General features: G+C 39.3%; 1 protein-coding gene and 1 pseudogene across 51 annotated transcripts in view; both read right to left on the reverse strand.

The window, feature by feature from the left end:
* The window catches only part of SNX13 (sorting nexin 13), a 139387-nt gene that overhangs the window by 39623 nt on the left and 77692 nt on the right, over positions 1–22072 (reverse strand). For 41 of the 50 annotated variants that reach the window (XM_089315183.1, XM_051853221.3, XM_070059605.2 and 38 more), the window contains 6 exons: positions 21190–21273; positions 13278–13416; positions 12824–12912; positions 10764–10863; positions 8213–8406; positions 615–719 (listed from right to left, as the gene is read on the reverse strand). In XM_089315183.1, the coding sequence (XP_089171309.1) occupies positions 615–719; positions 8213–8406; positions 10764–10863; positions 12824–12912; positions 13278–13416; positions 21190–21273 (711 nt within the window). The remainder of the gene's footprint in view (positions 1–614; positions 720–8212; positions 8407–10763; positions 10864–12823; positions 12913–13277; positions 13417–21189; positions 21274–22072) is intronic. The other 9 variants (XM_089315206.1, XM_089315199.1, XM_089315202.1 and 6 more) reach the window with 1 other exon arrangement.
* LOC127492654 (short coiled-coil protein pseudogene) lies at positions 5554–7357 on the reverse strand (annotated as a pseudogene). Its single transcript, XR_016222456.1, has one exon. The product of XR_016222456.1 is annotated as a short coiled-coil protein pseudogene (transcript).

Here is a 22072-nt window from a genome sequence, read left to right on the forward strand (position 1 = left end):
CTTGCCATAACATTTCACAGTTAAAAGATGTCAGCAGTGACACTATACACAGTTAATGGTTATTCTGGTTCCTCCACTACCTGAATCACACTGAAGAGTATCCTACTGCCAACACAAATCACATGACCGGTTTTATAGATAACAGACTAGAAAGCAGTGTTTTCTATGAAACAAGTACAGTGGACTTCAAAAAGTTCATGGAAGCACACATTGGGACAGAAGCACTACATAGATTTAAAATGTTTATACCAAAATAAATTCTCTTTTCTCATGCACTTTTTGAAGTATATTTAGATGAAAGGCTCAATGCTCATATTAAAAACAATTTTTAAGGCATGTTATTCATATTATTTCATCAAATCCAAGACTAGAATATCTGACTTTTTGGCCAGATTCCAATAAAACAACTCAACACAAGGATTTTCCTCCCAATTAAAGAAATAAAGAGAAAATAGTGGCCTACGAATTTGAAACTGAGAAGTATTATTGTTATAATTTCCATTTTTTAGTTTACAGTCTTTTTAAATGTTTCAATAACTTGTTAAAAAACTACACTGACATGGAAATACACATTTTTTTCAAGAAAATAAAATGATAAATATTATGCACTATACCTTTCTTTGAATATCATCAAAGATTTCAGGGGTTGGATCTTCATGATTCAAAGTATCTGCTAATTTTGCTACTAAATAGTCATCAACAGTAACTCTTGGAGATGCCTAACAGAAAAACAACAGTAGTAATAATCTTGTTAATTTTGAAATACAAGTTAATACTCAATGGTTATGACTGAAAGTAACTGGAAGATAAGAATCACTGGTTTGTGATGTCCATGAATGCAAAAACTGAGTTAGAGTCTTCCTCACATACCAGAGGTGATTGGTAGTCAAACATGGACTTAAATCAACTTTTGCTGAACAAGTTACCTCTTACCTGACCTCATTTACTCCATCTGTAAAATAGCGTTAACACTACAGAAAGTTATTTAAGATTCCTCTAGGGGCCAGCACTGCAGCACAACAGGTAAGATTTGACTCTTGCGATACTGCATGCCATATGGGCACTGGTTTCAGAGCAGGCTGCTCCACTTCCCATCCAGCTCCCTGAAAATGCACCTGGGAAAGCAGCAGAAGATGGCCCAAGTGCTTGGGCCCCTGCACCAATGTAGGAGACCCGGAAGAAGCTCAGGGCTCCTCGCTATGGCCTGGCCCAGCCCTGGCCACTGCAGCCATCTGGGGAGTAAACCAGCAGATGGAAGATCTCAATCTGTCTCTCCCACTCTCTGACTTTCAAATAAATTAATAAATCTTAAAAAAAAAAAAGATTACTGTAAAGATTAAAAATATTTATATAAAACTACAGCATAGTGTCTGGCACAGAGAAAGCACTGTCATTAGATGCTACTGTTTAGTGTCCACCAGCACTGGATGTATACTGATACAACTGCCAAAAAAGAAAGCCAAATGACTTACCGTCTGACACCAGAGAATCCTTCTGAATGGCCTTTAAGAGACTACAGTAATCCTAAATTTGTTTTCATAATGCTTCAGCAAAGTTTTAGTGTGATATTGATGGGAAAAATATCTGAAACGTTATTTGTTTCAAGAAGCTCCATTTCAAAGTAAATAATATGACAAATACTACACAAAAATACAAAATCTGACCTTTCAATTTCAATGATTACTTTATAGGGAAAAAATGCTGAAAAGCAAGGCATGTCAATAGCATTGGCATGGTAGCATCTCAATTTTTAATTCTGAAGGCTCTACAGAGTGAGTGAGTGCTAGAGATGGTAACTTTTAGAGAAAAACAAAACATGCATTGTTTAAATAATTTCACTATTCAATAAGATTCCTAAGGAACAGAATGGAGAAATCAAGAAAGGAGAAAAAGTAAACAGGGTACAAATGCATAGGAAAAGAGCTATACAACTTCTGATGTTCCTTTAAAAATTCAACATTCTTATTAATTAGCAAACCCACATAAATGAGTGTGGTTGTGTTTTTGTTTTTGTTTTGTGGTGTAGAGGAAGTGCTTATTTGTTGTGTGTGGGAAGTTGGTTTCCCTGAAATAAGAGAAATAAGCAAATTCAACTGTGTGATAAAAAATTAAGAGTAAAATACGATCTTAGTTGGTCCAGCCTTTTTTTATCCTCTAAGCTCACTAAACTCAGCTTCTTGGAAATAAAGAAAAACAGGTCAATTAAAAGTAGTATTTTCATATTTGTTTAATTAAAAAATCTATTTTTTATCAAAAAGCCAGAATACAGAGAGAGATAGAGAGAGACAAATCTATCTGCTGGTTCACTCCCTGGATGGCTGCCAGGCCAAGGCAAGGAGGCTGGAATTCCATCGTGCCTCCAACATGGGTGGCAGGGCCCAAGCACCTGGGCCACCATCACCTGCCTTCCCAGGCACATCAGCAGGAAGCCAGATGGGAAGCAGAGCAATCAAGACTCAAACCAGCGCTTCAATTTTTAATTTTTCTTGTACATCTCAAGACACAGCATCATCCTTTGTATCGGATGATCAACACTTTCAGAGAGCCAGAATTGGACATAACTAATTAGGGAGTCCTTCTCCTGAGAAAAGTAATACAGAAGAAATACTTACACATACTTGTTATTACTTTAACAAAGAACTATGGGCCGGCGCCGCGGCTCACTAGGCTAATCCTCCGCCTTGTGGCGCTGGCACACCGGGTTCTAGTCCATAGTCCAGGTCGGGGCACCGGATTCTGTCCTGGTTGCCCCTCTTCCAGGCCAGCTCTCTGCTGTGGCCCGGGAGTGCAGTGGAGGATGGCCCAAGTGCTTGGGCCCTGCACCCCATGGGAGACCAGGAGAAGCACCTGGCTCCTGCCATCGGATCAGCGCGGTGCACTGGCCGTAGCACGCCGGCCGTGGCGGCCATTGGAGGGTGAACCAACGGCAAAAAGGAAGACCTTTCTCTCTGTCTCTCTCTCTCACTGTCCACTCTGCCTGTCAAAAAGAAAAAAAAAAAGAAAAAAGAAAAAAGAAACTATTTAAGTTGGCTGTCCTTTTCTGGTTACTTTGATTGTCATGTGGTCTTATTTCAACAAAATGAGATGTGTTTGCTCACAGCTAACACACACCATCAAATAGCTCAGGTCAGGCGTCTCATCCTTTTCTAGGCTCCAACTGCATGCTTCAAAGACCACTCACCAGTTTTAGAGAAACAGCATGCAATTCTGTTTTCTGTGTTTCTTTTCTCCATTCTCATTCCTGCAGTATTTTCTACACTCTGTCCTCTGCTTTGAGAACATGATTTTACCACAGGCCAACATTTTCCAGCGTCTTTCAATAGCTGGCAAGAATGACAGCCACCTTGTAGATATGAATCTAAGAACGTTATCTCCTGATATTTTTGTATGTCAAAATCTCAAGTATTACTCAGATTCTGAGGAAAATAAAAAATGAACTGAACTTTCACTGCAAAAGCTTCACTATCACAAGTAAGAAATCAAATTCTGTTTTCAGCAGTGCTGTGTACAGGGAACACATGACACTTAGCAAGTAACACCTTTCAGTTTTCTTTGGCAAGTTCACGGACTGCAATTTGTTAAAATTTATGTTTGCACTTTATGCTGAGTATATAGATAGATGAGTAAAGTTTGTTTTGTATTTTCTGCAGTTTGTTGAAACCCAGGAAATAAAAGAGACACATATAACTCTATTTCTCAAATCAAAGTACTTAGCACCAAGTGAAATATTTTTCTCACAATGATCTGATGCATACCTGACATACTATAGAAACCGTAACAGTTGGTCAGACAGAACAAACTCAGCTCTACCTGCCTGGGGGCCAAAACATCTGTTAACCAAAGTTCCTCTCCTGTTGACCCACAGGACATTTTAGCTGAAACCTCCAAACCTCAGTCTCACAGAATAATCAAGGAAACAACAGGCCAACACACATTCATGTTTGCTATGCCCATGCCTATTCAGTAATCACTACGTTCAACTGATCACTGGTGTCTTTCAGAGATGGGAAACCTTTCTTACTAACTTAGATTACTGAATCTTAGTGCTTTCATATCCCCTCCACCATGATCAAGTCCAAAATTATATAAGATGTTGTATCTTGCTTATATCCATATTCCTTAATTCAGCTTTACGTACCTTCTGTCCTTTGCTATTAAAATAACAAAGGCATCTATATTTCCATTTTGGTGATGCCTGGATCACACTGGCATTTGTATCATAATTATTTTGATTTTTATTATCTGAATTCTTAATAACGGCCACATACACAAAGTCATAAAATTAAACCAGTGTTGTCAAATACAAATTATAATACAGTAAAATTAAAGATGGACCATTAATGTTCACGATTATGATGCTCTTGAACTGTGCAGTTAAGTCTACTGTGCAGAGTGCTTCAACAATGGGTGATTCATGAGTGCAAACAGCAAATCACAGCTGCTAACATCAGTGGTCAAAGGAAAAACAGCCATCGCTATGGAAGACAGATAATCCATGCTATAGTCATTCAATACTAAAACAATACTTTTGGCTCTTTATGGAAGGACTCAAGTGCTGTATTTATCTTTTGTACTCATTGCCAAAATCTAAGACATCATCACAGGTAAATAAGCTCCTACACATCCATCCATGGAATTAAATACCTCTTTGAGAATGAACTACACCTGTAGAGATCAAAATATATGTATTTCAATATAATGAGGAATTTAAAAACACAATAAATATAGTATCATGCCATTTTAGCAAAGGTTAGAAAAAATGCTGAGCAATATACTATTTAGGAGAAAATATATTTAGGATAAAAATGTGTGGGAAAACAAGTGAATAATTATCTCCAAATTCAGGAAACTGGAAGTAAAGCAGCAGGTGAACACGACAGGTGAGAACAAGCAAAGAAAATATACAAAGCTTCAGAGCACATTAAGTAAAGAAAATATACAAAGTAAAGAAAATATACAAAGCTTCAGAGCACATTAAAAGCTGGACTGTGTGTATAAATGTGTTTGTCATACATTTATTCTTAAAAATGTGCATTTATGGGTAGGGTAGGAAGTATCACTACACTCCTTATCTGTTTATATGAAATACAGGAAATCTGTTCACCTTCTATAAATAAAAAATTATGCAGTTATGAGAGTATGAATATATTTCATGAGGCAGAGTTTTAACATGCTTTAATAAATAAAATTCATGGCTAAAAGTAAAAAAAAAATGTGCAAGAATAAATTAATAGGTGTCATACTGCAGAGAGTCATTAAAAGTACCACAGTGAGAACGATCTTGAATCTTGAGGATTTCTGTGTCTGCATTAATGAGGGGCACTGGTCTGTAGTTTCCTGGGTGATATACTGGGCTTTGGTATGACACTAACACTGGCCTCACGAAACAAGAAGCCACGTGTTCCTGTCTCCTCTAGTTTCTGAACAGTTTGTGAAATACTATTAGTTCCTGAAACAGTTGACAGAATTACCAGTGAAACTGTCTAGGCCTAGCCTTTTTTTCTGTGAGAAGATTTTCAATCATTAATCAATTTCTTTACTTATTACATTAGATTTTTTTTTTATCTCTGAAACAGCTTTTTATTAAACAGCAAAGCAGAATTGCAACACAATTTAAATATCTGTCAATCAGGTCACAAAAGGGATGCAAAATGTTTGTGGTGTAACTACTATATATTCATACATCAAATCTTACACTTCTACAATAAGGTTATTCCATAATTAAAAGTAGTCAAATCTAGTAATCATAAACTGTATTATTTGATCTCTTTTCCTAGAACATTTTAATAATACTTCTGACATTGATTATTCCCTTACCAAACAGTCTAGAAACTAAGTTTTTAAAAATTGTTAAAGGATAATGAAAACTCTGCAAACCAAGTTGACTTTACAGAAAATTCTGGGAGAACAAGTAAGATAAAATACTGAGCAAGGTTATCAATTAGTGCACCCGTGAAATTCTCCCAATTCTGATACTAATATACTCAAGGAGTTTTGCAGTTGATCTGCTGGGTTCTACAAATAAACCTTGAAACCAAATTCTTTCTACTGTTCTCTTCCGGTGGTGGCTTATGTAAGGTCAAACAATCCATTTTCAAATATACTCCCCAAAATATGTACTCTGCACTAGAGATCACACGACTCTCGAGTGAAAACATCTGGAGTTGTTTCACTACTGTTTTACCAAGTACTTTTACACCCTATTTTATTTTCCCTCAAGATTTTCTATTTTTAAGGACACACATGACTAGGACGCCTATCTTTACAGATACCAAGTAGATTATCTTGTACAAAAGGAAGCTTTTAAAATTCATGACAATTTACTTTCAAGGAAAAGTCATTTTTTTAGCCTCCATCTGTTTTCAATTGATTAAAGAGAAACCAGCAATCCTATCTTATTACTAAATATCACAAATGACAAGCCCTAGCTGAGAAAGTATCTTATTTTGGTTAAGTTTCAACAATTAGGGTTCAGATTACATCATAGATGATTAACTATTAAAATTACTTTTACAAACTGTTTTCCTTGGGGAAGTGAGTGGGAAGGAAGAGGCAAAGGCAGCAGAGGCACAACATGGTGGACAGGTACATAAAGCTGTGCATTCAGGACATGATTTTGGTCACTTTTTCACAACATGGTGGGTTTTTCTTGTATATCTTGCTAAGCCTATAATAAAAGACAGTGCTAAGCCTATAAATCAAAGTAAACTCGATAAAACATTCATCTTCAAGTGTCATAAATATATGCCATTCTGATTATAAAGTCTCTACAATACATTTGCACATTTTCATAGACTAACATAATACACAAACTTGTGGAAATCTCAAGTAGTTAATTTTGCCTACATCTGACATTATCTTCCGAAATATTCAGTGAAGCCACAAATAAAAGTACTGTAACTCTTGGAATCTATCGAAGTTTTAAAGGAAAAAAAAAGGTCAGCAGCAATTCCATGAAAGAGAAGGGACATCAGTCCCCTACTTCCTTTTGCTTTTCGTGTCAGTTGTTTGAAAAACACTGGAAGCTGACATGAGGTTTTCTATATACTGTCCAAGAACTTGGTTTTCTGATTTAAGCTTCAGATTTTCTTCCTTAACTGCATCTACTCTTGCAGAGAGATCTTCAAGTGTGTGTTGGAGTTCCAACACTTGATTAATAAGTCGTGTTTTTCCCTCCAGTTCCACCTGATTTTCGGCATCAACTGCATCCATGTCAGCATTCATCATCTTGGATAACAAACTTCTGGGCCGTGGATGCCAAATCCTTGATGAATGTTCTTCAGTTAGAGGCACCGGGGAAGGGGAGGGATCGGGAGGACGCCTCAGGCCAGGAGACTTGGAGCAACTCTACATTAGATTTCTAAATTTCTCCTTCAGTTTTAAAACCCAGAAACCTTTTATTTAAGGTATACAAACTTCATGCATTTCATAAATACAACTTTAGGAACACAGTGATTCTTTCCACCCTACCTGCCCCTTCCACCAGTCTGATAATTTCTAACTTTCTAGAAATTTAGCCACTTTAGCTATCCTAGTTTGTTATCATAAAGATGTACATAATATTTACTAACACTTTTTTTAATTTCCATAGGATTGGGGTGACGTCTCCTCTGTCATTCACCATTTTGGTGACCTCTACCTTCTCCCACCGTTCCTTGGCAAAGACCCGAGCACTTGAACTATCTATCACCTGTGCCTCCCAGGATGTGCATTAGTAGAAAGCTGGATCAGAAACAGAGCTGGGACTCAAACCCAGGTACTCTGATGATGGGATAAGGCTGTACCAGTGACACCTTAATCACTGTGCCAAATGCCTGTCCTAACAACATTTCTTTTATCATTTTTTATCTTAAATTTTGACTGTATTATTATAGCCACTCCAGTTCTCTTCTGTTTATTTTTCCATGGTTTATCTTTTTCCATGCTTTTACTTTCACCTTACTGTGTCTTTGAATCGAAAACTTTGTGACCTTGAATCTTTTATTTTGTAGATTTAGTATCTGCAGGAGCTTGGCCACATTAATTTAATTTCCCAAATCTCAGACTCTTTCCTTACACAATGAGGATAAAAATAAAGAATGCTACCATGACTGAATGAGACAATGTCTGTAAAGTAGCCATGCCCAGCATAAATAATTTTTTTGCAAGAACTGCAAAAGTTATTAACAATACTGTCAAAGATAAGAGCACAGTAACCAAAATATATCCTCACCTTTTCTGATAAATATTGTTCATAAATTCCAACAGCTGCTGCTCTTAGAAGACCTTTGGTTTGGTTGGTTTGATGTTTTCCATCCCTTTGGCGACTTAATAAAACCTCTAGCTGTTGCTGGGCTGTAACCCGGTATCCTTCCACTGTCATCCAGAAGAAAAGATGTGCCTGACCTCCAGTTTGCTGCATGTAATCTACAAAAAAAAAAAACAAAAACCACAGATACTAATGTCAACAATTAGGCGTCCTTGTAGTTGCAGTAAAGAAAAAGTATTAAACACTTCAAGCATTGGACTGAACATTTAGCCTAGTGGGTAAAATGATGCCTGTGTCCCATATCGGAATACCTAGGTTTGCTAGCTGGCCCTATTTCCCGACTTCCAACTTCCTGCTAATACAGACCCTGGGAGGTAGCGGTGACAGCTCAAGTAATTGGATTCCTGCCACTCCACATAGGAAACCTGGACTGAGCTCTTGGCTGTCAGCCTTAGCCTCTGGCCCAGCCCTGGCCACTGCAGGCATCTGGGGAGTGAATTAGCACTTGGGAGTTCTCTCCTGGATCTCTCTCAAGTAAATTAACAAAAAAGAAAAGAAAAGAAAAGGAAAAAAAAATTCTTTTTTAACATTTCAAGCACTTAAAATGCTACGTCCTAGAAATATAATCAATCTATGAAGGGAAAAAACAATGAAAACAAATTAAAAAGCTAAGCGTTAGTTCTGTAGGACATTGAAGTAGAAGCATACACTTTAAAAAATAAAAAATTGGGGGCTAGCACTGTGGCACAGTGGGTAAAATCACCGCCTACAGTGCCAGTATCCCATATGGATGCCGGTTCAAGTCCCAGCTGCTCCACTTCCAATCCAGCTCTATGCTATGGCCTGGCAAAGCACCAGAAGATGGCCCAAGTGCTAGGGCCCCTGCACCCATGTAGGAGACCTGGGAGAAGCTCCTGGCTTCAGACTGGTGCAGCTCTGGCCATTGGGGCCAACTGGGGAATGAACTAGCGGATGGAAGATCAATCAATCTCTCTCTCTCTGCCTCTCCTTCTCTCTACTAACTCTTTCAAATAAATAAGTCTTTAAAAAAATAAATTTTAGATAGAATTCTTCATGAAAAAACCTCTAATAAATTTTCTATATAAGGCCTCATCAGAAATAAACTACTTCACCAAAAACATTCAACAGTTTTTTTTAATAAGGATTATTTGTCATGATGCTGTATTTCCAGATATACCTGAAATAAAGGGGTTATGTGCTGGGGACACCTACATCTCATATTGGAGTGTCCGGCTTTCGCCTGACTACTCTGCTCCTAATTCTAGCTCCCTGCTAATGTGTATCCTGGGAGGCAGTAGATAATGGCTCAAGTACTTGAGTCCCTGCCACCTACTTAGAAGACCTAGATTAAGTTCTGGGCTTCAGCCTGGTTTAACCACGTTTGCTGTTGTGGTAATTTGGGGAGTAAAACAGAGGATTGAAGATCTCTCTTCTCTATTTCCCTCTCTGTGTCACCATGAAGGATATGGGAACCAACACTACAATGAGATACCATCGTATACCCATTAGGATAGTAACTAACAACAATAAAAACACAGAAAATATCAACTGTTGGGAGGATATGAAAAAACTGGAACCTTTTTACACTGTTGGTGGAAATGTAAATGAGACAGTTGATGTGGAAAACAGTAAGATGATTCCTAAAAAATGAATAAAATTACCATATGACCCAGCAATTCCACTGCTGCATATACACCCAAAAGAACCTAAAGCAGAATCTCCAACAAATACTTGTATGCCCATATTCACAGCAGCATTACTCATGATAAGTACACTGTGGAAGCAGTCTAAGCACCCACGGACAGATGAGTGGATACCACAGTGCCACGTGCTCACAATAGTTACACTGTGGAAGCAGTCTAAGCACACATGGACAGATGAGTGGTTACAACAATGCCATGTATGGTTGTGAGTCCTTTAATGACAGCGATATACCCTAAGGAATGCACTAACACTGTGCTAATATCACAGAGTACACTTACACAGATTAAGAGGGCTATGATGTCATTATATGATATAATTTTATGGGATCACAGTCATAAATGTGGTCCATCATTGAAGGAAATGTAATTATACAGCTCATGACAATATGTGCACTATTAGCCTTAAAAAGAAAAATTCTGACATGTGGCATAATATGGGTGAATCTATGCTAAATGAACTAAGCCAATCACAAAAAGACAAATGCTGTGCAATTCCACATCTACAAGGTAACTTCAGGGCAGTTGAAATCAGAGACAGATAGAGCAAAGGTGGCTGCCAGACAGTGAGGGATGGGAGGGGTAATGGGTACATAGTTTTAGTTTTACTGCAAAGAACCAGTTTTGGAGATTGATAGAGGTGTGGATGTACAACACTAAAAATACGTCTATTAACACTGAACTGGACACTTCTTACCAGGTAAGATGCTAAACGTTATGCTGTGTATATTTTACCACAAATTTAAAAATGGAAAAAATTTTTCACTGACTTTAAATAAAATGGATTTACTTACCCATGAAAAATTGTAGTGCAACATTGTCTACAAGAATGCTGTCCAAGGGGACTGTGCAAAGTTTCCCAAAGTTTGCTGCCAGTTTCACAGTATTTATTTCCTATACATAAAAATGAACAGACTAAGTCAATATTTCTCCCAATCACTTATTAGGTTAAAGATCTTTAAAATTTTAGGGAAAAATGCATTAAATTAAAATGGAATAAAGATTAAGCTTTTCGCTTCTCAGGTATGTTGTTTCCCAATACAACACTCTCATTCAGCGAATTTAAATTCCTAGTTAAGAGTGACTCAGCCAGAACTGAGCCGACCCGAAGCCATGAGCCAGGAGCTTCTTCCAAGTCTCCCACATGGGTGTAGGGGTCCAAATGCTTTGGCCATCTTCTGCTGCTTTCCCAGGTATATTAGCTCCTCAGCCTGGACCAGCCTTGGCCACTGTAGCAATCTAGGGAGGGAATCAGTGGATGGAAGACCTTCTCTGTTTCCCTCTGTCTGTATCTCTACCTCTCAAATAAATAAATAAAATCATTTTTAAAAAATATTTATTTATTTTTGAAAAGTCAGAGTTACATAGAGGGGAGAGGTGAGAGGAGAGAGGGAGAGGGAGAAAGGTCTACCATTCGCTGGTTCACTCCCCAATTGGCTGCAACAGCCAGAGCTGCACCGATCCAAAGCCAGGAGCCAGGAGCTTCGTCCTGATCTCCTACACGGGTGCAGGGGCCCAAGGACTTGGGCCATCTTCTACTGCTTTCCCAGGCCATAGCAGAGAGTTGGTTCGGAACTGAAGCAGCCGGGTCTCGAACCAGTGCCCATATGGGATGCCAGCGCTTCAGGCCAGGGCGTTAACCCACTCCGCCACAGCGCTGGCCCCAATAAATAAAATCTTAAAAAAAAAAGAAAAAAGCACCAACACAATGACCTCATCCAAAAGCTTAACATTAAATAAATATGTGATAATTCTGAGAATTTGTACAGATTATCTCCACCACTGGCCTTTGAACTCCAGATTACCAGTTGACAAGTCTGCTTGTATCTCTAAGAGATCGCTAGAACTTTCTTTGAAATCGAGTCCTGCCTTTGATTTTCCCATTGCAGTTAAGAGCATCACCCTTCATGTAGCTGCTTGAGCCGAAGAGTCTTAGAACCATGCTGGAGTCACCTTCCTAAGCCTGTTAGCAATCTATCTAGTCTCTCACCTCTTATCACAGTTTCACAGTTCTCTTATCAATGGTCTCTCAGTTTCCATTCTTGCTCCTACCATCCTACCACAGTCTACTCTTCACAAGGAGTGAAAATAATAATTTTAACATGTAGGTCAGATCATGTCTCTTGTCAAGGAAATCTCAAATTGCTTTCCATAACAATTACATTAAAATAAAAAAATCTTAGTATGGCCAGAAAGACCATACATGATGTATGACCAGTTTCTTCTATAACTTCATTCCTGGCTCAATTCCTTCTCATTCCATACCAGCCACACTGGTCTCTACTAACTCACCCAAGATGTTCCCATTTTTCAGGATCCTTGCATTTGCTTCTGCATTAAAGAAACTTCAAAAACAAACAAACAAACAAAAAAACCATAGGACTAACTCCCTGATGTTATTCATCACCAAATCTCTCAGCACCAAAACACTCCCAAGACATTCTCTATCCTGTAGTTTGCTTTACTTATTTTCTTCACAGCAGGTATCACCACCTGATGCTGTATCAATTTTCTTATTGGTTTATTTTCAGATTCTGCAACTAAAATATCAGCTCCATGAAGATAGTTTATTTAGTCCTTCTAAAATGGTGCTCAATTCATAATATTCAGTGTTATATTTGAATGAGTAAATCAACAAATAAGTCACAAAACAAAATATTTAATTCGTTAGCATTTTTTCAGGCAATGGTTTTAAATCACTCTCATACCATGTGACACTGCATATGAGTAAATGCTTCAAAAAATTATTTTAGAGTGCTGTGCTGGTTAGTCTGCTACTTTTCATTACTTACTCAGCATTCTAATTACTATAAAGCACTTATAACTATTTTTAATTCCAAAGTGTCTTACTTACTTTGCCTGACTGCAACCGCTGTATTCTTGAATCACATACTTTCTTTACAAACAATAAGCTATTTATCTGATTTTTGATAGTGTTGATATCTAAAAACAAACAAATTGATTATAAGCCAGGAAAGCTACCTATGAAACAGTTTAAACATATACCTACAATTTAACAAAGTAACCAATTAGTATAGCAATTATTTTATGCAGTAAATAAATATTCTGAAACTGTATTGTGACATTTAACTAAAATTATGACATGCCGATAACTTTATTTATAGATACCTGGAATAATCAGTCTCACATTTAGAAAATAAAGTTTGTATTCTAAGCACAATATTAACAGAGACGACTTGTTTAAGGTAAAACCAACTAACAACATAAAACGACACTTGGGTAAATTAAAATTTTGTTTGAACATATAATAATCCTTAAAGAAAACATTCTTTTACTTAATTACTTACCATCACCAGCTGTATCTAGAGATCTAAGATACTGTAATTCTTCCGCTGCCTTATCTCTAACCGCTTCTAGCTCTCCAACGTTGTCACTCAATTTAATAATGTTCATAAAGGCCTCATAGCTGCAATTAGAATCACGGATCTGAAAATCAAGTTTAAAAAAACAAAAACAAAAATAGGTGGGAGGGGAACTCATTATTATGGGGAGAAGTGAGTCCTAAGTGCCTGCCATGGGCCAGGTAGCACTTGTTCCAAACCCAAGGCTTACAAGAGAAACAGAAAGCTTTTATTCATGATACTTATATCCTAATAGGTCGCAAATGGCAAATAAAGTAAGTAAAATATAAGTAGACAACAAGCTGGAAATACAAGGGTATGTTCAGAGAGTCCACTGCCAACAAGGAAGTCTGGGTGGCTGGAACTAAACCAAAGATGGGCTGAGGAGAAGCTGAGTCAGCAGTAATGCAGAGCAAGTCTTACAGAGTGAGGGTTTTGGCTTTCAGTTTGAAGGAAATCAGAGGCTACTGGAAGGCTTAAACAGAAGAAGACACACTGACATGAAATATAACAGAATCACTGTGTTGCTCTATAAAAATAAAGTAAAGGCAGAGTAGAGAGGAGGGGAAAAACAACACGGTGCCTAGAAGCAGAGTGGTGGCAATAAAAAAGTGCTCTGCAAAGTGCTTTTCCAGTAAAGTGTTTTGTGGTAAGAAGTAAAGACATGCCAAAAGAACTGGCTAACAAATCAGATATGAGTACAAAATAAAAAGAAATACAAACTACATCAAGATTCTTGGCCTGAACAACCAGAACAACGGAGTTACTCTTTTTTTTTTTTTAATTTTCATTTTCTTGACAGGCAGAGTTAGACAGTGAGTGAAGTGAGTGAGTGAGAGTGAGTGAGTGAGAGAGAGAGAGAGAGAGAGAGAGAGAAAGAAACGTCTTCCTTTTTCCATTGGTTCACCCCCCAAATGGCCCCTACGGCCGGCGCGTTATGGCCAGCGCGCCGCACCGATCCGAAGCCAGGAGCCAGGTGCTTCCTCCTGGTCTCCCATGCGGGCACAGGGCCCAAGGACCTAGGCCATCCTCCACTGCACTCCCAGGCTACAGCAGAGAGCTGGACTGGAAGAGGAGCAACTGGGACAGAATCCGGTGCCCCAACTGGGACTAGAACCTGGGGTGCCAACGCCGCAGGCAGAGGATTAGCCAAGTGAGCTGCGGCACCGGCTAACGGAGTTACTCTTAAACAAGATGGAGGAACCATCCAGAAGGTCAGGGTTATTTTACAGTAAGGGCAGAGTATCAGAAGCTTGGTTTTAGCCATGATAAATGTAGATCACATTGGCCGGCGCCGCGGCTCACTAGGCTAATCCTCCGCCTAGCGGCGCCGGCACACCGGGTTCTAGTCCCGGTCGGGGCGCCGGATTCTGTCCCGGTTGTCCCTCTTCCAAGCCAGCCCTCTGCTGTGGCCAGGGAGTGCAGTGGAGGATGGCCCAGGTGCTTGGGCCCTGCACCCCATGGGAGACCAGGAAAAGCACCTGGCTCCTGGCTCCTGCCATCGGATCAGCGCGGTGCGCCGGCCGCAGCGCGCCGGCCGCGGCGGCCATTGGAGGGTGAACCAACGGCAAAGGAAGACCTTTCTCTCTGTCTCTCTCTCTCACTGTCCACTCTGCCTGTCAAAAAAAAAAAAAAAAAAAAAAAAGTAGATCACATTAAAAATCCAAATGAAGGTGTTGTGACCATGCACAGGAAGCACAAGCATTCAGGGAGGAGGACTAGAAAGAAAGGGGCACTGCAAAATTACTGACATAAAGATGACATTTAATACCATGAACCTAGGTGAGAACCATCAACAGAAAAGAGGCACGAGGCAGAAAAGAGACACGAGGACAGAGACCTGGCACATTTAAGTAGCAAAAAAAGAATGACAAAGATCTGAAAGGTAGAAGAAAAATCAAGTGTTTTGCCCTAACAAGCCAAATTAAAAGTATTCTAACAAGGAAATTGATAAGCTTTGTCAAATGTTTACAATAGGTCAAGAAAATGAGGAATCTAAGAACTGATTACTTTACATTCCAACTAGTCTATAAAGGCTCAAATTTCTCCACACCTGTGCCAATACTCGTTTTCTTTTTAATTTCATAGTGGCCATAAACATTTGTAAGATGAAATAGCTAATGCAGCTTTGAGCTGTGTTTCCATAATGATTAGGGATGTTGAGCACTTTGTCATGTAACTGTTGGACATATGTATAACTAATACAAAGAACTGTCTTCAAATTCTTCACCCATTTTAAAGTTGATTTTTGGAGTAGCCATTTGGAATGCTGATTAAGATGCCCTTGGGACGCCTGCCTAGGTTCAAGTCCCAGTTCTGCTTCCAATTCCAGCTTTCTGCTACTGTGCACCCTGGGAGGGGAGCAGTGATAGCTAATGTAGTTGGGTCCCTGCCACCCACGTGACTGATCCAGATTGAGTTCCAGGCTCCCAGCTGCAGCCTGGCCCAAACCTGGCTAGTGAGGAGTAAACCAGCAAATGGAAATGAATCAACCGATAGGAAGATTTGTTTCTCTCTTTCAAAAAAAAATAAATAAAATTCTAAAATAGTCACTTTGTTTTTTGCCATTATCAAGTTGCAGTTTTGTGTGTATGTGTTTATATATATAAGTAATAACCTCTTACCCCTAATCCGACGCATGGCTTGCAAACAGACTCCCCCATTCTGAAAGTTTTTACTATGGTGACTATTTTCTTGCTGTGCAGCTTCATAGTTTGGAGTACTTCCACTGTCTTTTTTTGTTTCTGTTGCCAGAATTTTTAGTGTCATAGTTAAGAAATCATAGCCAAATCCATGAAGGTTTTCTAGGAGTCTTATAGTCTCAAGTCTTACATTTAGGTCTTTGATCCACTTTGCACTGATTACTGCATGAGCAAACGGCATAAGGTAAGGGTCCAACTTCATTATATTGCACACGGTTATCTAGTTTTCACAACATGATCTGCTGAAGACAGATTATCCTTTCCTGTTGTGCAGCCTGTTGATGACTATACAGAAGATAATTTGACCATATCCATGAAGGCTTCTTTCTGGGTTCTCTATCCTGTTCTACAAGGGGTGTGTGTGTGTATGTGTGTGTGTGTATGTATGTATGTATGTATTCTTCATTGTGACAGTACCATACTGTTTGGAAAATAGGTTTTGAAATCAGGAAGAGTGCGACCTCCTGAATTTTCTTTATCACAACTGTTTTGCCCATTTATGGTCCTTGGAGAGTCCATATAAAATAGCATTGTTTTTCTACTTCTGTTAAACCATCATTGGGGCATTGATAGGATTGCACCGAATCTGTAGGTTCTTTACTTAGTATGGAGAGCTTCATAATGTTAAGTCTTCCAATCCATGTGTTTTCATTTATTTGTGTTCTGATTTCTTTTAGCAATGTTTTATAGTTTTCACTGCACATATCTTTTGCCTTACTAGTTTAGTTGATTCCTAAGTATTCTAGTCTTCTTCATGCTTTTGTAAATGAGGTTATTTGAAAATCTGCCCCAAGAGTCATCAAGGCATGTTGGTCTATGGTTTTCCTTTTTTGTAGTATCAGGATAATTAGTTTGGAAGCATTGTGTCCTCTTCAACTTTTTGGAGCAGTTTCAGAAAGATAGGTATTCATTCTCCTTTAAATGCCTGTTAGAATTCTCCAGTGAAACTATCCAGTCCTGGTTTTTTATTTATTGAGAAGATTTTTTTCGAGTTTTTAAAAGATTTATTTTTTAAAAGGCAGAGTTACAGAGAGGGAGACAGAGATCTTCTATCAACTGGTTCATTCCACAAATGGCTACAACAGCTAGGGCTGGTAAAGGCCAAAGCCAGGAGCCCAGATCTCCATCCAGATTTCCACACGGGTCTCATGGACCCAGGCACTTGGGCTTGCCTCTGTTGCTTTCCCAGGAGCTTTAGCAGGGGGCTGGATTGGAAGCAGAGCAGCTGGGACTTAAACCAACACTCATATGGGAAGCTGGCATTGCAGCTTACCTGACTGTCCCATAAGGCAACCCTTGGGAAATGTCAACCTACTATCGGTTTAATGTTTTTAAAATTTCTAGTTTCCTGAGATGCAGCATTAGGTTAAGTTGGGATTTTTGCTCACTTTTAATGTAGGCATTTACAATTACAAACTTCCTTCTTTAAAAAAAAATTTATTTCTTTGAAGGGCATTTAGGGAAAGAGCGAGACAGAGAGCAAGCGGGATCTTCTATCAGCTGGTTATTCCCCAAATGGCCACATTGTACAGAGCTAGCTTAATCCAAAGATAGGAAACAGGAGTTTCTTCCAGGTATCCCATGGTGTGTGTGTGTGTACACATGTGCAGGGGCCCAAGCACTTGGGCCATCCTTTCCGCTTTCTTAGGCCATTAGCAGGGAGCTAGATAGGAAGTGAAGTAGTCAGGACTTGAACTGATGCCCATATGGGATACAGATGCCACACCGCAGACAGGAGCTTTACCCACTACACCAGGGTGCCCACTCCGAACAAACTTCCCTGTTAGTACCGCTGAAAGTATGGCTAAGTTGTGGTATTGTGAAATATGTATTCGGCCTTTGCCCTGGTTTCCTGACATCTATCTCCCAAAATCCATGGAATCCAAGGAAAGAGAAGGTTTTTCATATGCTAATGAGAAGACTGTCTTACTGCCACCCTCACTCCCAAACCTCAGGATATGAGCTGATTGTTAGGTCAAACAACCACGCAAATACAAGTTGGTAACTTTCAGTCCCACCCATCTCAACTTCCACTTGCATGGACTATGTCATCCTTCTACTTCTAGCCCATTAATACCCTTATAACAAAACTGAATCTCTTATACAAAGAATATAGTTAGGTGGTTTTTTTTTAGGTGTTATTTATTCATCCATTTAGTCATTCTGTCTTTTGACTTGGGAGTTTAATCCATCTCCATTTAAAGTGATTACCCATAGGGAGAGACTTACTATTGCCATTCTGGTCACTGTTTTCTGTATTTCTTTATGGTATTTTGTCCATCTTTTCCTACCCTACTGCCTTCCTATGTGTTTTGTTGACTTAGTGGCACACACTGATTCCTTTCTTTTTTGTGTGAATCCTCCATATTTTCTTTGTGGTTACCATGCGGCTTACAGAAAACAACTTACAATCATAAAATATTTAAATTATAAACAACTTAGCTTCAATTATGTAAAAAAGTACTCATTTTACATTCCCCTCACTTTATACTATCAATGCCACACATTAGATCATTTTATATTTTATATCCATTAATGTAGTCTGATATTTTTATCTTTTAAATTCTGTAACTAAATTAAAAGTGATTTATGTGCCACCACTTCAGTGTTACAGGATTATGTGCTTCTATATATTTACTTTCACCAAAGAGCTCTGTATTTTCATATGCTTTCATGCTGCTTGTATCTAGCCTCCTTTTGTTTTAATTTCATGGACTCCCTTTAGAAGTTCCTTTAAGGCAGGTCTCGTGGTGATGAACCTCCTCAGCATTAACTCATCTAGGAAGATGTTTATTTCTCCTTCCTTTTAAAAGCACAGGATCGAGAGTTATAGTATTCCTTGGTAGCAGATTTGTTGTTGTTGTTGTTGTTGTTTTGTTCTGTTTTTCTTTCAGCACTCTGAATTTATCAAGTCACTCTTTTGGTCTGACAAGATTTCTGCTGATATTCCTATAGATGTTCTCTGGTACGTGATGATTTGCTTTTCTCTTGCTGCTTTCAAGATTCTCTCTTTTTTCTCCCCCTCAACTTGAAAGGAAGAGTGACAGAAAGAGGGAGGAAAGAAGAGAACCATCTCCTGGTTCACTACCCACATGCCGCAACAACCATGGCTGGACCAGGTTGAGGCCAGGAGCCAGGAATTCATCTGGGTCCCCCATGCGAATGACAAGAGTTCAAGTATTTGAATCATCATCACCACCTATTGTCTCACACAAGAATGAACAGGAAGGTGGATCAGTAGAGTGTGGTAGAAAGGACTCTAATAGCACTGGGAAGTGGGATGCCATCTCAAGAAATGGCTCAAAGTGCTGTGCCACAATGCCTGCCCTGGACTCTGACTGGCAGTTTGATTATCATGCCTCTGTTACAGTGCCTCTTCAGGTTCACCCTAGCTGGAGTTCTCTAAAGCTTTTTTGAATTCAGATGTCCATTTCCTTTCTTAGATTTGAGAAATTTTCTGCTCTTATTTCTTCAAACAAATTCTCTGCCCATCACCCTCTAATATTTCATAACGCATATACAGATTTCATTATGGTGTCTCATAAGTCCCTTAGGCTTTCTTCATTTTTCTTCCTTTTTAGTTGTTCCTCTGTCTCAATAGTTTCAAATGACTCATCTTCAGGTTCCCTGATTACAGGTCTGCTGTGAATCCCCTCTAATAAATTTCTGAATTCTATTATTGCAATTTTTAGCTGCAGAGCTGTTTGTATTGTTTCCTTTTGTTGCTAATTTCATTTTTGTTCATATATTTTCGCTTACTAACGTTGCTGTCTATGTTCTCGCTTAATATGCTGAACTTCTTTAAGATGGTTATTTCAAGTATATTGAATTTTGGTAAGATTATTTGTTCGAAAGTTAAAGCAATAGAAAGAATGAGATCGTCTATCTGCTGGTTCACTCCCCATGTGGCTGCAACACCCAGATCTGGACCAGGCTGAAGAGCCAGGAATTCCACCCATGTCTCCCACATGACTGGCAGGGGCTCAAGCACTTGAGCCATCTTCCACTGCACTCCCTGCTGCTTTAGCAGGGAGCTGGATTGGAAGTGGAGTGGCTGGGACTCTAACCAGCACTTGGACAGGGGCCGCTAGCATCAAAGGCACTGGCTTAACTGTCTGCACAATGCTGGTCCTTGTTTATTTTCAGTTCTTTTTCAGATATGTTTCTGCAGTTCCTGAATATTCATTTGGTCCTTTTATTTTAGCCCTGTTCTCATTTCGCTGTGATTTTTACATCTGAAAACAGGGCCACCCATCCTAAATCTGCAGACTGGCCGTCACACAGAGAAGGACTTTGAGCAGCCCTACAGATTCTGGTGGACCTCGCAAACCTTCTACAGGGCTGCACCTTCTCTAATGTCCCAGTTGGTTTCTTTCTCGTGTCTTAGTTACTTGCTCCCCTGGTCTGTCTACAGAAGCCTTCTGATACTACCACAAGCCACTGAGCTCTCCTCTGTCCTCCACAGCCACCAGGCATCAAGGTGTGCTTGCTTCCTCAGGGCTCTCATTCAAGCACCACAGAAATAGCACCACAGGTATCCCCCTGGAAATCCCATAAGTGGACGCAGGTCCCATTCGCTCTTTCCCTCTCATGGGAGAAGTCCCAATTCTGACCACAGGATTTTGTCTGTGGTATTACTAGTTCTCTGGTCTCCACACAAGCTGCAGAGCTGCCCTGTGTGCTCTGTGCTCTCCCCAGTATCCAGATGATACCAGGATACCAGCTCCCTACCATGGTCCATGTCAGGAGAGAGAGAAACTCTCCGGGCAGCTCTTTGAGGAATCCCAACATTGAATCTCTTTCCCTCTCAACTGTAATCTCAATTGGGAGTTGTGCCAGATTAGCGGAGATGTTGACACAGTTAAAAGGAAGTAACTTTTCTTTTTATTTAAATGTAGCCATTCTTGGCTTCAAACTTACTTGTGGCATTAAGACTTCTTATCTGGTTTCTGCGGTTCTCATACAGGTTTTCTGCACCATACATTAAGTTGGCATTTCTGTGGGAGTAAAGGTATCTGGTGCTTCTCATGCCACTATCTTGCTGATGTCACTCCCCTTGACAATTTCCAATAAGCAGGTATCTTTACCTTCAGACACAGTATTCACATCTAAAACACTGTTTCAAAAACAGAGTTATAATTTTAAAAAGTACTTACCATCCATATGACATATTGATTAATATAATCAGGATCACTGAGTTGATTTATTAATGGAAGAAGAATTCCTCGTGCAAGGATTTCCTAAAACAGTTTTTAAAAACAAAAAAAATTTAATCAAATGTTCACTTCAAAGCAATAGCATAAAATAACTTTCCTAGGAAAGGTATGACACATGTGGACATAAAACTTGAAAAGACAAGCTAGTATATACTTCAGTTAAAATAAGTAAGATAAAGGTAACATAGCAACATCGACACATCTGCACATTGACAACTAGAAAAAAGCTAAAGGATACCTCTAGTACATGAATTTTTTTAAAAAAAGATCTATCTATCTATCTATCTATCTATCTATTTGAAAGGCAGAGTTACTGAGAGGCAGAGACATAGAGAGAAAGGTCTTCCATCTGTTGGTTCACTCCCCAGATGGGTGCAATGATCAGAGCTGCACCAATTCGGTGCCAGGAGCCAGGAGCCTCTTCCCCTCCCAAACCCGAGTGCAGGGGCCCAAGGACCTGGGCCCTCTTCCACTGCCTTCCTAGGCCACTAGACTGTAAGTAGAGCAGCCAGGATTTGAACAGGTGCCCATATGGGAGCTGGCTACCCAGACAGAAGCTTACTCCGGTGTACCATGACACCGGCCCCCTCGAAATTTCTTTTCAAAATCAGAGTAAAGCACATATGGCAGAATTGAGAGTAAACTGTTTCCTTTACTAATGCAATCAGTTGATCTCATTTACAAAATTTCTTGATCTCCTGATCTGCCCCACAGAAGAGCATGGTTGGTCAAGGGCTAATTACTTGATTCAACAATTCCTATACAGATGCTCCTGCAAGCTTTGAACATTTCAAAGTAAGTAGCCATTTTACAAATAATTCCT

This window comes from Oryctolagus cuniculus, chromosome 16, assembly GCF_051225735.1.
Source record: "Oryctolagus cuniculus isolate XC-2025 breed Fujian yellow rabbit chromosome 16, ASM5122573v1, whole genome shotgun sequence".
Lineage (NCBI taxonomy): Eukaryota > Metazoa > Chordata > Mammalia > Lagomorpha > Leporidae > Oryctolagus > Oryctolagus cuniculus.